This window comes from Neoarius graeffei, chromosome 12 (assembly GCF_027579695.1).
Source record: "Neoarius graeffei isolate fNeoGra1 chromosome 12, fNeoGra1.pri, whole genome shotgun sequence".
NCBI lineage: Eukaryota > Metazoa > Chordata > Actinopteri > Siluriformes > Ariidae > Neoarius > Neoarius graeffei.
In genome coordinates this window covers 26,214,043-26,231,850 of record NC_083580.1, presented here as the reverse complement: position 1 = coordinate 26,231,850, position 17,808 = coordinate 26,214,043, and the positions used below count along the sequence as shown (strand labels likewise).

General features: G+C 39.2%; 1 protein-coding gene across 2 annotated transcripts in view; it reads right to left on the bottom strand.

The window, feature by feature from the left end:
* Positions 1-14,498, bottom strand: part of egfl7 (EGF-like-domain, multiple 7) — a 114,014-nt gene extending 99,516 nt beyond the window's left edge. Inside the window, exons 1-6 of one of the 2 annotated variants that reach the window (XM_060935725.1) lie at positions 14,427-14,498; positions 14,290-14,343; positions 4,357-4,563; positions 2,214-2,333; positions 957-1,069; positions 254-349 (exon numbers count right to left, since the gene is read on the bottom strand). In XM_060935725.1, coding sequence (XP_060791708.1) covers positions 254-349; positions 957-1,069; positions 2,214-2,333; positions 4,357-4,436 — 409 coding nt within the window. In that variant the 5' untranslated portion in view covers positions 4,437-4,563; positions 14,290-14,343; positions 14,427-14,498. Of the gene's footprint in view, positions 1-253; positions 350-956; positions 1,070-2,213; positions 2,334-4,356; positions 4,564-14,289 lie in introns of both variants that reach the window. The other variant, XM_060935726.1, reaches the window with a different exon arrangement.
* Positions 14,499-17,808: the final 3,310 nt, after the last annotated feature.

Sequence of the window (17,808 nt, the reverse complement as noted above, 5' to 3'; positions counted from 1 at the left end):
CAGATTATGTAAATACTTTGCATAATTTCATATTTAGCTGTCTGCAAAACGTAAATGTAATCTGCATTACATCTGTATGTCTGTGTCAAATTAATTCTAGAACTGATTCGGTTTTAATTCGAATAAACAGTATGAGGAAGAAACAGTATAAGGAATAATCATATTTCTTGCAAGCATTATAATAAAAATATTTCCTGGTAGTATGTCTAGGTCCTTTCAATGTGTTGTGTTTTTTATATGCACATTTGGGCACCTATTTGGCAGTAGCGTCCCGTCCAGCCAATGGGACATGCACAAAGATTTGGCCTTGTGCAGGATCCACCATTAAAGCATGCCTGCACACACAATGCTGTAGAAACACACACACACACACACACACACACACACACACACACACACACACACACACACACACACACACATTATATAAGATATAGCAAGCAGATTTGCTGCTGTAAACTGTTTGACATGTTGAGACAAAAAGCCACTGCTTTTGTGTATACTAGGTGTGTGTATCAGTCCTTAAAAATGCATAAACTTCTTCATTGTGACTTTTGTTACTTGTGAAGTGTTTTCACCCATCAAAATTGTAAATGTATAACTTTTCACACTGTAGTGTTCATGGATAAAACCAGTTTTTGAAAATGCAAGCATATATATATATATATATATATATATATATATATATATATATATATATATATATAATTTAAAGAATTAAAAAAACATTAAAATTATTTTCTGGCACACACCACCTCAAGCTAATTGCCAGAAATGGTGCACCATCCTGGCTCAGGTAGCAGACACATTCTCAATCTAGCAAATTTCCAAAACTTGCAGTGTCATCTTGGACTGGGAAAAATGACAGAAATGCCATTTTGACAGAAATGCCAGTGTAGATAGAAAACTTTGTGGTAAATGTGGAAAAAGCATTGCAGTGGCTTTGGGTGTTTTACCGTGGTTACAGTTGAGTGAGTGGAGACGTCGCCATCCTGGACAGCATTCTGAGTAAATAGGGGAGCTCAGCTCTAGCCGGCTTACCTGTCTGTAGGAGACTTTATATACTGTTCTGAAACACATGCATCAGGCACACTTTTAGGGTTTCATTACGAACAAACCACCAATGTTATATATTGTATGCAAAACAGGAAAGATTTTTACAGCTACAGAAACACATCACTCAGCTACTCTTTACAGCTACAATCATGCTTGTAGTACTCGAGTCCAGGACTCAGACTCAAGTCCGACTTGTGCCCTAATTTTAAGGACTCATGACTTGACTTGGACTTGAGCACTGATGACTCCGACTTGGACTCAGACTCATGCATTAACTGCATTCGGACTCGTAAGTTGGAGACGAGGACTCTGATTTTTTTCTTTATTTTTTTGTAACATGACATAATAATTTGGCACAAGATATTTATATCTACGTTAATTTTTGTACTGATTTCATGCAAAAGTGTCACACCTGCGCGCTTTGGCATGTGCATCAGATAGATTCTTGGGTGCGCTCTAGACAGTGTGCGCACCAAGCGGGCTCTCATGCACGCACCGTAAACAACTTGCACCTGCACAGGATTAAGGTGCAATCAGTGCACCTATATAAAAACTGTGAAAACACATTTACTTTGTGAAGGATTGAGTTGCGTTGCTGACACATTGCTGAGCCTTATTTCCTTGTTTCGTTTCCTGATCCCTGATTTCCTGTTTCTCATCTTTGATTCTGCCTAGTTTACGATAGCCTGTTTATGCCTCGCTCAAACTATTGCCTGTTTCACTGTTTTACAATTTTGCCTGCCATTCTGGATTGTTTACCTGTCTTCACTTGTATTAATAAACACACCTTCTTCACTTACATCTGTCTCTCAACCATCTCTGACAGAATACTTCTCACTCCCTGACAAAGAGAATGCACATTCACCTGTTTATACGTCATGTTCAGGAACAAACTAGTGTTAATGGTGCTGAAACAGCCACCGTCAAATGGTGCTGTTGGAGTCTTGTTCTCGAACTTGACTCAGACTCGACTTGAATCATTAGTGGACTCGACTCGGACTTTTTTTAATGACTTGGACTTGACTCGGACTTGAACACTGGGGACTCAAGACTGGACTCGGAAGTGAGGTTTAGTGACTTGACCACAACACTGGCTACAATACACCCATACTCAAAACCTGAGACTGATCAGTTCCAGTGTTTGTTTGTGTTCCTACTTGTATGTGCTACAGATGCGCTGGTTTAGACACATGGTGAGGTACGGTTTGTGTACAGGCTGGAGGAAGGATTCTGTACTGGACACTACTCTGTTGGCTTTTCCAACACATACTCTCCTCCTGTAGGAGACACAAAGTTATTTAACAAATACTACGAATAAACAAAACAAAAAAAACAAACCAAATACCTTTTGTGTTGTCCTGGCACATAGATCAGCTACCTCAGTAGTTCAAAGGTCCCTGTCTCTTTGGACAGCACCAACATGAAACCTTGTGATCATGACACCCATTAGCGTTGTCATACATCACTCTGTGATTTTTTTTTAAATTCAGTATTAGTTGATAGTTTATCTGCTTACCTGAGGATACACTACAAACCAGTGGAAGCTATTATTCTACTGTTAGAAGATTATTAAGCAAATGCAACTTTTTGCTTAACAGCATACACTATAAGCCCAAACATACACAAATTTGGCCAAAAGTGATGGGTATGATGGTCAAGCATACCTATTATGGTTTAAAGAGTGCCGCAATCAAAATACTAGACTTGTGTTTGGCATTCCAGCTCTTTTAACTCCCAACCAGCTCCTTGAAATATTTTTTTATTTGTTCAGTATGTCCTTGCTGTGCTTAACTTACTTACTTTCAATTAATTATTAATTAAGTAGAATCTGCTCAAGATTCTTGTACAATTAAACCAAGGGTTCACAAAAATAATTGACTCAAAACATCAACTTGTTCACTAATGACACATCACTATAAAGCACAATGTAACTAGTAGAATAAACAATGTAGGTCTGTTGAATCCCAAAACTAGTGCTACACTATTTCCATAGAGACCATGGGAGAAGCCATGGCCTAATTGTTCAAGAAGCAGCTTTGGGACCAAAATGTCAGTAGTTTGATTCTCTGGACCAGCAGGAATGGCTGAAGTGCCCTTGAACAAGGTACCCATCCCCAGGCTGCTCTAGGTATGTTGCACATCACTCTGGACAAGAGCATCTGCTAAATGCCATTAATATGATGTAATTTAAAACCAACATTAATGCAGTAAGCATTAATGCTTATGCTAACTATTTCAATACAGCAATCATCAACAATTATCAGGAATGTTTACTTTCATTTTACAGCTTACAGTCACAATCTTTCGGTTAAGAGGACAACATAGCTTACAAATACTCTAAGCTTAAATTATAGCCACCACCTGGAAACATAAATTCTATACAAAATGATAGCATAGCAAATTGTTGAAGTATTGCAATTAGGTCAAAACAGACAAAAATGACAGCAATACATGAAAATATCATCTTCTCATAAAAAATTTTTCACTGAGCCTCAGGAGGAGTGAAGACAGTAGCTCTGGTACCACAAGGCTGAGTCCTTAATCTTCTGACTACAGCACTAACATATGCAGCTTACATTTTGTGAATGATGCTGGACATTTTCTACTCTACAAAATCACACCCTGTCTCTCACCCCAAGGAAGACTGTTCTGAGTGCTGGAAAGTTAGCTTAACAATGGTTTACATTGGGAGATGGTGAAGTTTATTAAACACTATCCAAAATAGTAGTCATAAAACCAAGCAAAACTTCATACACAAAAACGGCAAAAACAAATAAAAAAAAAACCACAGCAATAATCCGGTTGAGGCAAGATTTAGCAAATAACACAGAAAAGGTAAACAGAGTAATAAGAAACATTTGCATCTTGCAAAGAACTCCTTAGTATAAGCCAGAGTGGAGGGAATCGGGAACAATTAATTCAGATCCTGAGGATCTATTTATTTCATCACTTGCTTGAGGACTGCCCAGTTTATGAATACTTCATTAAATAACAGTTAAATAACCAAAGTATATGTTGTGTCAGTAATCTCTGTGCCATCATGCACACTGAATAGACCAATCCTATTAAGCAACAATAAATATGAAGCGGAGAAGAAGCTTCTTCAAATCTTTGTAAAAGATGGTGCATTTTCCATTGAAACTTAGCAATGAGCATAAACACATAGAAGAGTCTCTAGCTCTTCTCAATGCCACCATAAAATGCAGTATGATTAAAAATAGCAATATTAGCAAGAACAATATTTTTTTACTTCAGACACACACACGCACACACACCATAATAATTAGAAATATTGGATACCCATGATGACTGTGGAACTGTGGAAAGCAACTTGCATGGAGGGAGAAAAGAAAAGAAGAGAGTATGACTGTGCCATACATTCCTCCTTCTTTTTTGCACACACAGGTGCTGTTCTCTCAAACACACTTTCCCTCTCTTTCTGTCTCTCTGATAGTGTCGGTGGTGCCTCTGGCAGAAAGATGCTCTCTTTCGAAGTATCACTGCTATCTGATAGAGAGAGAAAGAGAGCATGGAGAGTGGTCAGAATGCTAATGATAAAGTTATGAGGGTTGAAGATTGACATTTTTTGCTTTTCATTTTGCTAGCTGTCAAACAGCTTTCACACAGTGACATTTACTCTGCTAAAATATTATATAACAACACACTTGCAAACAGATAAATAGTGGTTTCTTTTTCCTCCACGCATTCACCATTCTACCTTCTTTGGATGAACTATCACTTACAGAAGAGCAGCTGTGTATTATCAGTTAGAAAAAGTAAAACCAAATGACTGTCAACATATCAATATCTTAAAAACACTGGGTATTGTCAAGGACTTATACACTGCAAAAGTGTCACTGATGCTACCTACAACCTGACAACTAAGTCTAATAAGCTGTGAATATAGGTTATGAATTTATGCTCAATAATTTGTATAATAAGGTTTTTAAAAGGTGTTAAATGCATGATCAAAACTAATAATTCAACTGATAGTAATTTTTAGATAACAAATATCCAGTTATTAAGTAAGACTTGCTCTGTCATGCTCCGCTTCGGACATCCACTCCGGAGATTACGAATCTCTCACGCCAACGCCGATCCGAACCCGGAACGGGAATTCCTTCATGCCTGCATTCACTTCTTGTTTTTTTCTGCTGTTATAAAAACGCTGTTCTCAGACAGGAACTTTGCCAGAATATCTTGCTTTGCTTATAGCCATTTCTGTGCCTCTGTTATATTTCGGTTGTTTGCTCAAGCTCTTTTTTTTCTAGTTCATGGTTTTTGCACTAAGGGTTTATTTCTAGTTCATGGTTTTGGTACTAAGGGTTTATTCTAGTTCATGGTTTCTTGCACTAGGTTTTTTTTTTCTTGTTTTTGGTTTCTTGTCCTAGCATTTTTGTCCTTGCCTGTTTCGTGTTTTTGTCTAGTTTTCTGTCTCTTGTTATCTGGATTATTTTTGCCATTTGTTTTTGTCCCGTTTGTTTACCCTTGTGCCATGCACTTTTTCCTGGATTAAATCTCTCTATTTATTTGATTACTGTCTGTGTTCTGCTTGTGGATCCTTATCACACCACACCTCCATGACACCTAACATGCTCAGTATGAATAAAAGACCAAATCATAGTGAATAAACCTTTGACAAGTGACCAATTTGAGCTTGATTAAACAAACAGCAAAACCATAAATAATCCCTGATATATGTTCCTTAATATAAGGTGTATCAGTGCCAATATTCCTAAAATAAGGTACAGAAGGTATACCACCCAGCCCAGTACACAGCTGATGAAGAAGGACCATTTTTAAACAATCAAATAAAACTGACTCAATAACTACATGTTGTATTCTCAGATTAAAGTACAAAGTATAATTAGACATACAGTGGTGCTTGAAAGTTTGTGAACCCTTTAGAATTTTCTATATTTCTGCAATATGACCTAAAACATCATCAGATTTTCACACAAGTCCTAAAAATAGATAAAGAGAATCCAGTTAAACAAATGAGACAAAAATGTTTTACTTGAGGATAGATTAGGGATAAAATTAGCTCATGTTTTAAGTCATTCACAAACTTATGGCAGAAGTATGTGAACCTCTAGGATTAGCAGTTAATTTGAAGGTGAAATTAGAGTCAGGTCTTTTCAATCAATGGGATGACAATCAGGTGTGAGTGGGCACCCTATTTTATTTAAAGAACAGGGATCTATCAAAGTCTGATCTTCACAACACATGTTTGTGGAAGTGTATCATGGCATAAACAAAGGAGATTTCTGAGGACCTCAGAAAAAGCATTGTTGATGCTCATCGGGCTGGAAAAAGGTTACAAAACTATCTCTAAAGAGTTTGAACTCCACCAATCCACAGTCAGACAGATTGTGTACAAATGGAGGAAATTCAAGACCATTGTTACCCTCCCCAGGAGTGGTCGATCAACAAAGATCATGCCAAGAGCAAGGCATGTAATAGTCGGCGAGGTCACAAAGGACCCCAGGCTAACTTCTAAGCAACTGAAGGCCTCGCTCACATTTGCTAATGTTAATGTTCATGAGTCCACCATCAGAACACTGAACAACAATCGTGTGCATGGCAGGGCTGCAAGAAGAAAGCCACTGCTCTCCAAAAAGAACATTACTGCTCATCTGCAGTTTGCTAAAGATCATGTGGACAAGCCACAAGGCTATTGGAAAAATATTTTGTGGACGGATGAGACCAAAATAGAACTTTTTGGTTTAAATGAGAAGCATTATGTTTGGAGAAAGGAAAACACTGCATTCCAGCATAAGAACCTTATCCCATCTGTAAAACATGGTGGTGGTAGCTTCATGGTTTGGGCCTGTTTTGCTGCATCTGGGCCAGGACAGCTTGCCATCATTGATGGAAAAATGAATTCTGAATTATACCAGCAAATTCTAAAGGAAAATGTCAGGACATCTGTCCATGAACTGAATCTCAAGAGAAGGTGGGTCATGCAGCAAGACAACGACCCTAACCACACAAGTCATTCTACCAAAGAATGGTGAAAGAAGAATAAAGTTAAGGTTTTGGAATGGCCAAGTCAAAGTCCTGACCTTAATCCAATCAAAATGTTGTGGAAGGACCTGAAGCAAGCAGTTCATGTGAGGAAACCCACCAACATCCCAGAGTTGAAGCTGTTCTGTATGGAGGAATGGGCTAAAATTCCTCCAAGCCAGTCTGCAGGACTGATCAACAGTTACTGGAAACATTTAATTGCAGTTATTGCTGCACAAGGGGGTCACACCAGATACTGAAAGCAAAGGTTCACATACTTTTGCCACTCACAGATACGTAATATTGGATCATTTTCATCCTCATCCTCACCACCTGTGTCCTTTAGAGTGAAAGTAAGTGTGTGTGGTATGGTTCATGTGAGTTTTTAACTGAAACTCTTAAAATTAACCCTTTGATGCAAAACATGGGTCAAAAGTGACCCTGAGTTTTTATCTTCTATATCTTTGCAATAAATTAATTCCATCATTCAGTATTCAAGGTATTCCTCAATTAACTTGTTTTTGATCATCATACATCCTTATTTTATTTTTTCCTTTCTTATTTTTTGAATAAAAACCCTTTTTGTATCACTACCCTTCTAATGCACAACATGGGTCAAAACGACCTGCATTCATTTTCCAGGTTATTTCATGTATGGCTGAGTGTTTCTATGATATACTTTTGAAATAAATTCATTTTGTCATTTACTTTTCCAAATATGCAGTAAATATCTTGTTTTTGTTTCGCACAAATCATCAGTTTTATTTTTCCTTTCTTAAGTTATGAACAAGCACAGCTTTTGTAATTCTACATCAAGTTTACACACATGGGTCAGAACCGACCCGCATGCATTTACTACAGCGTTTGGTGGGAACTGTGAATCGTGCTTGTGTCAGACATTTCACAGCTCAGCACAGCGCCCTTTGCCCATCTAATACATGCAAGTAATGTTTTTCAATTGTTCTAACATTACCTTAGAAAAAAATTGATTATGTTTAGGTTACCTTGAGAGTGAGTAGATTACTTGTCAGAAAGTTATAAGTAATTACTATTAGCTACCGAGCTGGTGACATATTCTACTTTAGTTAGCTAATTTTATTGTAGTTGGCTTAGCTAACTACATAGTTAATAAATAAATAACTGGCCCCATTCACTGCTAAAGTAATTACTTGAAACAAATTATTATTACAGTATTAAGACATTTAATTTTAAATCACACTTGGATGACCCATGTGTAGTAATATAAAAAGTATTTTTGTTCATAAAGTAGGAAAGAAAAAATTAAATTAATGATTTGTGGTAATTAAAAACAAGATATTTAAAGAATACTTGGAATATTCAATCATAAAATAAATTGATTTCAAAAGATAGCGCAAAGAAAAACTCAGCCAGCATGAAATAACCTGGAAAATGAATGCGGGTCATTTTCGACCCATGTTGTGCATTAGAAGGGGTGTGCATATGTTTTGCATCAAAGGGTTAATGCTACAGTTTGGAGTCTCTTAAATTTTACCTCTTTGTTTGAACCTTACCTCTTGCAGGGTATGTGTACATGTGGGTGACTTGGGGTTGTCTAAAACAGTAGCCATATGTATGCCTTAGGTCAGTATTTCTCAACCACTGTGCCGCGGCCCACTAAGTGCCTCTAGAGGGCTGTGATGAAGTTAATTTCTATTCGTTGTAGGGTATAATTGCTGGGTTGCATCCAACATCACATCCGCCTCATTAAGCTCCAGTCACACGACAGCTCGCAAAGCTTTGCAATGGGTTATCGATGAAAATGAGGCATTTTGGTGGCAATATACATGTGAGCTAAAAGTTGAGGTTACACAGCAGGTGAACACTTGACTGTCACGCCTTTCCACACTTGAGTCTGGCATAGCATGAGTGGCTACACATACTAACAGAGCGTGTTGTGCGTGCTCTTGGGACCCAGTAATTATGGGAAACACCTGATTCTGATTTGAACGCAATCAGCACCCGCACATAAGGACTCTGTTTTCACAGAGACTTTGTGAAGTATTATCATTATCACTGTCACATTTGTTTCTAGCCATGTTTACAACGCTGTTTAAATACTCTGCTTTATGATTCTGCTTACTGTTTTGCTTTCATTTGTGTTTTGTTTTTGTAAATATCACGGCTGCTAATAAACACTCTTTCTGCACTTAGATCAGTCTACCGCCGGCCATCTTGTAGTGTGTTCATCTCCAGATCTTTAACCCAGCCACATATAAAAAGTTGTACTCCTCCATGCTCTTCTAGGTTTTCATCTGTTTGTCCATGTAGAATGATATCTGTAGCATCAGGTAATTTGAGATGTCGGAGAACTCAATGGATGGATAATTTTCCAACTTGTAGGAAAAATCTTTCTTTGTTAACATGTAAGGATCTCTGATGCGGATTTAAGGGGGTGTGCACCCGGCCCCCCCATCCAAAGGGGAAAAAAATACTTTTAGTATTGCAGATAGCGAGATATGCCCGCCGCTTTTTACAACCCCGATTCCAAAAAAGTTGGGACAAAGTACAAATTGTAAATAAAAACGGAATGCAATAATGTGGACGTTTCAAAATTCCATATTTTATTCAGAATAGAACATAGATGACATATCAAATGTTTAAACTGAGAAAATGTATAATTTAAAGAGAAAAATTAGGTGATTTTAAATTTCATGACAACAACACATCTCAAACAAGTTGGGACAAGGCCATGTTTACCACTGTGAGACATCCCCTTTTCTCTTTACAACAGTCTGTAAACGTCTGGGGACTGAGGAGACAAGTTGCTCAAGTTTAGGAATAGGAATGTTAACCCATTCTTGTCTAATGTAGGATTCTAGTTGCTCAACTGTCTTAGGTCTTTTTTGTCGTATCTTCCATTTTATGATGCGCCAAATGTTTTCTATGGGTGAAAGATCTGGACTGCAGGCTGGCCAGTTCAGTACCCGGACCCTTCTTCTACGCAGCCATGATGCTGTAATTGATGCAGTATGTGGTTTGGCATTGTCATGTTGGAAAATGCAAGGTCTTCCCTGAAAGAGACGTCGCTGGATGGGAGCATATGTTGCTCTAGAACCTGGATATATCTTTCAGCATTCATGGTGTCTTTCCATATGTGTAAGCTGCCCATGCCACACGCACTAATGCAACCCCATACCATCAGAGATGCAGGCTTCTGAACTGAGCACTGATAACAACTTGGGTCATCCTTCTCCTCTTTAGTCCAAATGACACGGCGTCCCTGATTTCCATAAAGAACTTCAAATTTTGATTCGTCTGACCACAGAACAGTTTTCCACTTTGCCACAGTCCATTTTAAATGAGCCTTGGCCCAGAGAAGACTTCTGCGCTTCTGGATCATGTTTAGATACAGCTTCTTCTTTGAACTATAGAGTTTTAGCTGGCAACGGCGGATGGCACGGTGAATTGTGTTCACAGATAATGTTCTCTGGAAATATTCCTGAGCCCATTTTGTGATTCCCAATACAGAAGCATGCCTGTATGTGATGCAGTGCCGTCTAAGGGCCCGAAGATCACGGGCACCCAGTATGGTTTTCCGGCCTTGACCCTTACGCACAGAGATTCTTCCAGATTCTCTGAATCTTTTGATGATATTATGCACTGTAGATGATGATATGTTCAAACTCTTTGCAATTTTACACTGTCGAACTCCTTTCTGATATTGCTCCGCCATTTGTCGGCGCAGAATTAGGGGGATTGGTGATCCTCTTCCCATCTTTACTTCTGAGAGCCGCTGCCACTCCAAGATGCTCTGTTTATACCCAGTCATGTTAATGACCTATTGCCCATTGACCTAATGAGTTGCAATTTGGTCCTCCAGCTGTTCCTTTTTTGTACCTTTAACTTTTCCAGCCTCTTATTGCCCCTGTCCCAACTTTTTTGAGATGTGTTGCTGTCATGAAATTTCAAATGAGACAATATTTGGCATGAAATTTCAAAATGTCTCACTTTCGACATTTGATATGTTGTCTATGTTCTATTGTGAATACAATATCAGTTTTTGAGATTTGTAAATTATCACATTCCGTTTTTATTTACAATTTGTACTTTGTCCCAACTTTTTTGGAATCGGGGTTGTATTTAATTAATAATGTTTTTAAAAAATAAACAAAATAAATCATTATGTGGGACTGAGCTTACTGAGTTTACGGTATAAATTTATATTTAATAAATATATTAAACGGCGGCACAGTGGTGTCGTGGTTAGCGCTGTCGCCTCACAGCAAGAAGGTCCGGGTTCGAGCCCCGTGGCCAACGAGGGCCTTTCTGTGTGGAGTTTGCATGTTCTCCCCGTGTCCGCGTCGGTTTCCTCCAGGTGCTCCGGTTTCCCCCACAGTCCAAAGACATGCAGGTTAGGTTAACTGGTGACTCTAAATTGACCGTAGGTGTGAATGTGAGTGTGAATGGTTGTCTGTGTCTATGTGTCAGCCCTGTGATGACCTGGCGACTTGTCCAGGGTGTACCCCGCCTTTCGCTCGTAGTCAGCTGGGATAGGCTCCAGCTTGTCTGCGACCCTGTAGAAGGATAAAGCGGCTAGAGATAATGAATGAAATATATTAAACACCAGAGTCGGAGCGCTGAGAGCCCACTTACACATTCATAAAAGACTATTCACATGATAACAGCATGATAATCACTTTCACTCTTTCGGTTTCAATTGGTTTCTCTCATAAGCATGATCCTAACTTTGTTTTATTTGCTTGTGACATGAATGTAGTGAAAAGCGAGCTGAGCGAGTCCTGTTGGATTTTAAGAGGGTACAGGAACTTCGTGCATCAGCATAATAACAGTGTGGGAAATAAGGCCAGACCAGCGGACATTGACCGGTAATTTTTGCATTTGTCCATCTGTATTTCAAAAGCATTGGACCAGATGGCCGATAACAAATAATTCAAATGTGTCCATCTGTATTTCAGAAGCATCAAACCAGATGGCCCATGAAAAATTGTAAAGATATGGGTCTAATCTACTTCTAATTTTCTTCCAAATGTTATACTGGGGGAATACATTATGTCGTAACACAGCCTGTGATTGGCCGATTGCAGACGCTCTTGATGAATGACAAGTCGCTTCTCATCAGTGAGTAGGAGTGCATTCTGGCAGGATACCACGCGACACTGTTATCAGCTGGGTAGATATGCCACTAACGTTAAAAGAAAATAGACTACTACAGGTTCTGGACCCTGACAAAGTGTTTTTTTCCATTGTATTTACCCCTCTGGGGTCGAGAGCTTCACTAGCGAAGCTCGGCAGGTTTAGAATGAGTAGGTCATGTATCTAGATAAATATCTTCACATGTTTTTATCATACAAGCATCATAAACAGATCAACAGAAACTTTATACTTTAGTATGTACCCATTGCCAAATAACATTCTAGTTTTTAAATTGCCTAAATTAGATGAAACCAAAAACTTGCCACCTTACTCAGTCACACCGGAGTCGAAGCGCTGAGAGCCCACTTATACATTCATAAAAGACTATTCACATGATAACAGCATGATAATCATTTTCACTCTTTCAGTTTGGATTGGTTTCTCTTTCGCAGTGTTTTCTTGTATTTTCTAAGATCTCGTCCAGCAGATTTTAGTCTGAATGCCAAATTATATCATTTGAAGTGAAAATGAAGTCATTTTTAAGTCATTTTTCTACAAAGTTACTTGGAATCTCGTCCTCAAAATTTTATCTCTATTATGTAAGAATAGTTGTATTGTTAATTACTAAATTTCTTATAGACTTATTATAAACATAGTATAAAAATAGTCATTGTTGACATCATGTTTCGTGAGTGTTATTATAGTACCGATATATGAGTACCAGTAAGTTGTAACCAACTGGAACATCCTTGTCCCCCATACTTTTTTCTAGACATGGAACTGACCTGTGTGTACTACTGTTTTCTTGGGTATAACTTTAAGCATGTTTTTCTTGAATCTTCTGACATTTTCTTTTAAATTATATTCAATTTGTAGTGTAATCAGCAACTAATGTCTAGTATAATTTGGCCTTTGAAGATCACAAAAATGTGCCTGGAAATAGCTGAGAAGCTATTCCCAAGCATCTAAAGCCATTCAGCTTCTGGGGCTCTAAGGCCCAGACCCCCGGCCACATTGTTCTGGGCCTTTGGCCCGTCATTCGGACAGGCTGAAATTTGGGTTGACAGACAGCATTTCAGACTTGTCTGTCTTGTGACAGTCTGCTTACAATTCCTTATTTCCCACATTGTAATAACATACTGTATTCCCGGACTGCACTGTAGACTACATGTAAAGGGTGTGCACCATCCTTTTACGTTTATGGTATCGTTAACATGCATGTTCACATCAAAATGATAATATGCTGCAGCAAACTTACTGCATACACAGATGTGTCAGCTGTCAGGCTACTGCTCGTATTCATTAATAGGGTATCCCTGTACTTACTATACCCTGGGTATGTACATGGTACATGTGTCATTTTGGGGGTGAGCCTCACTTTGATTTTTATGACAACAGCTGGATAGGTCTGTGAGAGATGTTGAGTTTTGCAACAGCTCTGAAGAATATTCCCCTGAGTCTTGGGAACTGAGCCTCTGGTGGCCCCCTGGACCCCCACTCTTACTGGGTTGACCAGTAAGATCCCTGGATCCCTTACTGGATCCCTTTCCTGGATCCACCCCTGGATCTATCCCATCCAGTGGTTTCTATATCCACGTCTTTTGAGTCTACTTCTTGGTTTTAATAACTTGCTTGTTTGCTGTACACAAACATGGCAATAAGTTATTGTGTTAATCGACCAGACTCCACTTTTGGATCATTAATCCCTTTTTACTGAGAAGCCAACATAAAACCATGCATGGTTTGGCTTCTGGCACATCCATACAGTTTTAAATACAATACCTACAATTAAATACAGTTTGTTTTTATTACATTTATTTAATTCCTTGGCTCCCATCTGTAACAGGGAGTGATGCTGTATCCCATTAATACACTTTACAATACATTATTAGATTCTAATAGACTAGATGAGCCAAAATAATTGGGGATCTTTTTTTTAATGGGCCCCGACTCGTTACAAGTATGAATAGGTGGGCCTCAAAGCAGAAAAGGTTGAGAACCCCTGCCTTAGGTGATCGGTATGAGAGTGCATAAACAATTCAGCAATGAGGTCACACACCTAACTTACTTTTCAATGTGTGTGTGCGTGTGTGTGCCCAATTCCAAACTTACGAACGTTCCATCTGTCTCCCGTCTACCGGACAAGTGCGTCCCAAATCCGAAATTCTCACAAAGACAAAAGCGAAAGTGTGTTTAAATTCTCTACTTTTGAACAAAACGCCCAAAAATACAGGAATAAAAAGTGGTACCGGTGCGGCAATCATACACGGTGCGCATCCTACTTTTCCTTTCTTGAGAAAACTCTCTCTCTCTCTCTCTCTCTCTCTCTCGGTGTGTGTGTGTGTGTGTATGTGTGTGTGTTGGAAGCGCACACAGGTCTCGAGCCAAAAGACTGTAAAAAAAAAAAAAAAAAAAAATATATATATATATATATATATATATATATATATATATATATATATATAATTTCAAAAAACGCGCATGGGGTTTTAAAAAAAAAAGCTACAAAACTTTCCGTTTGTTCCTGAGCGTCTCTATACACACACCACACACAGAGTGAGCGAGTGACGGCGGCCGTTTGTAGGAGGCGCTCCAAACTAAAATGATAAAAGTCAATTATTTCGTACAACTAGTACTCATTACTGAAGGGGCCTACCTAACGGGCACTTCCATTTTAAGATGGAAGCCTTGGTCACGACAGAACAGTGGGACGTCTACGCAGACATAGAGTTATTAAAGAGTAATTATAAGTAATTCTAAGGCGTGTCAACTTCAAACACACCACACCATGGCCTGAACAAAGGGGTGGCCTGAAGTTAAATATAGTCAGAAACCAGGGGGTTATGTTGGACCTGATCCAACACTATACAACATGGAACAACACACTTATCCAGCCTGAAACATACCAAACCTTTTTTCCAGCTCTGTCCAGGTAGGCTGGAACAGGTCTGACTACACCCCTTGTACTTTTGGTTCTGCAATGAGGGGTACTTGCCTGGAGTACTGGTCACCCCAGAAATTGCAGGTTGCTAATGACTGTGAAGTTGAGAAACATACTGTATGTCCATAGGGCTCAATTAAGAGGCATGTGATAGGATATTGTCTCCCCAGTAAAATAAAGCAATTAAATCTGTTCTAATCCAGTCTATTTTTAGGATTTACATCAAGAGCCATATCTGGATTTCTTAATCGCTTAATCACTATTCAGAACTTGCCCAATTAACTACAAACCATCTCAAACTACAGCTGTGTGCAGGACTGTTCTCTCCTCTCCCCCACCCCCAAAGAAATTCTGACCAATTCCGTCTGCTCTTGCTGAAAGTTTGAAAGATCCACCCTTGTAGTTATCAAGTCAAGTTAAAGTCCCTCTCATGCCAGAATCTGGTTTTCCCAGGCAGTTTCCTGTCCCAGTACTAACCAACTCTGTACGGAGTATGGGTGCGGCACCAATCTCCATTTCAATAGCCCTCAGCCTCTCGTCTATACAGCTAGGGTTACAGTGGGGGGCTAGTCCTCTGGTAACATTTGCCCCTTTTCCACCAAAGCAGTTCCAGGGCTGGTTCGGGGCCAGTGCTTAGTTTGGAACCGGGTTTTCTGTTTCCACTGACAAAGAACTGGCTCTGGGGCCAGAAAAACTGGCTCCAGGCTAGCACCAACTCTCTGCTGGGCCAGAGGAAAGAACCGCTTACGTCAGCGGGGGGGGGGGGGGGGGGGGGGGGGGTTTGTTAAGACCAACAACAATAACAAGGCCGCGAAAGATCGCCATTTTTAAGCGACGAGAAGCAGCAGCTGTACAAACACGAAGTCATCCATTATTATTATTATTGTTGTTGCTGCTGCTTCTTCCGTGTTGTTTTTGCTTCGATATTCGCGCCAAGGTTTATGCAAACGTAGCGACGTAACTGACGTATACAGTGACATAATGACGTATACAACGACGTAACTGACATATACAGCGACGTAATGACGTGTCTTCCATTAGCACTGCGAGCTATGGAAAAGCAAACTGGTTCTCAGCTGGCTCGCAAGTTGAACGAGTTGTGAACCAGCACCGGCCCAGCCCTGGAACTGATTTGGTGGAAAAGGGGTATGTGAGAGTTTGACTTCCCCACTCGCATCTGTATTGCAGTGTGCCTTGCCAGATGGTAGTAGGTACCATTTTTATGATGGTCTTTGGTATGATCCAACCGTGAGTAGAACTCACGATCTCCCGGTCGAGAGGCAGACATGCTAACCACTAGGCCAACTCGCGGTCCCTTGCAGTTATACATGGGTGAAAAAAAAGTAATGTAAAGTGTCAGTATGGTTAACAAAAGCTTCAGTAAACCTTGGTATAGAATCTTCAACTCTCTGGAGTAATATTAGAGGGATGAAAACTATTCTTTAAAAAGGTATTCTAAGAATTGGTCTTTTGATGATGGAGAGTGCTGTCTAATACATTTGTCCAAATTGTTTCATAGGTGTTCAATTTGGTTCTTCTTCTCATAATGTCAGCTGTATTTGACTGTTTACTGCAGATTTGTAAGCTAGTTCAGGAGAGCTTTAATTTAATTTGATTTAAGGCCTTTAATTTCACATTAAAAGCAAGAAATGTTTCCACAGTCACTGCTATTAGAATTAACCCCCAAAATTTCCCATCTTGCTAAAAATAAAAAATAAAAAATAATCTTCTTAGAAGTTAAAACTTTATAGTTCATACACTCAAACAAAACTTTCTAAAAAATAAATAAACAAATACAAATTAAATAAATACAAATACATTACTAAAAATATGCCAAAACTAACAATACCCAAGTTATGTTAACAATGAAAAATAACAAATAAATATTAACAAATATTTTAGATGATTTACTGTATTATTCTAGGAAGGGATAGAAATACATGAAGAATAATTTCCAAAACTCGCCTTTTTAAAACCACATCGCTCCACATTGATCTTGCACTGTACAGTAGATGTGAGTGGCCTGGCGATTTGGACCACCTCCATCATTTCTTTGAAACCTTTTTTATGCCCAGTATTATTTTCTTTATAAAATTGTGGTGAGTTTTTGAATCACCCTGTGAACAGGCTGGAGAGGAATGGCATGCAATGGGGGGTTCACATCATGCTTTTAATATTCAGTCCTTTCCTGTGGAACTCAGGAAGTGTGATCCCAAAACCGGAAATCCTTTGAGTTCTGTTCCTATGTCAACAAGAAATAGTATATACCACTTCTGGCCAACTGTTTTGCATTTGGTTCTGTAATACTGTATGCAGTCATATATTATTTAAGTCACAGAAACCAAAGCTCAGATCACATATTGTCTGTCATCTTGCTCTATCATTCTTTGTCTCTTCCTGTGGAATTACAATAATGTCTAGGTGTGGTGTTGGTTACAAAGAAAGAGAGAAAGACCACAAGATAGGCAAGTCACGTCAAGTCAAGTTTATTTCTATCAGGGGCAGAGCTAAGGGGTGGCCGGGGGGCGTGGCCACCCCAGGGCACGCCTTGGCCCCGCCCTGGCCACCCCAGGGCCAGACAATAAAATTTATAAAACCGATATGTCCCACGAAATGTTAGTTCCGCCCGCTGGATTTTTGTTCCGCCTATTTGAATTCTGCGGGGATGCATATTACCGTAGCACATAAAC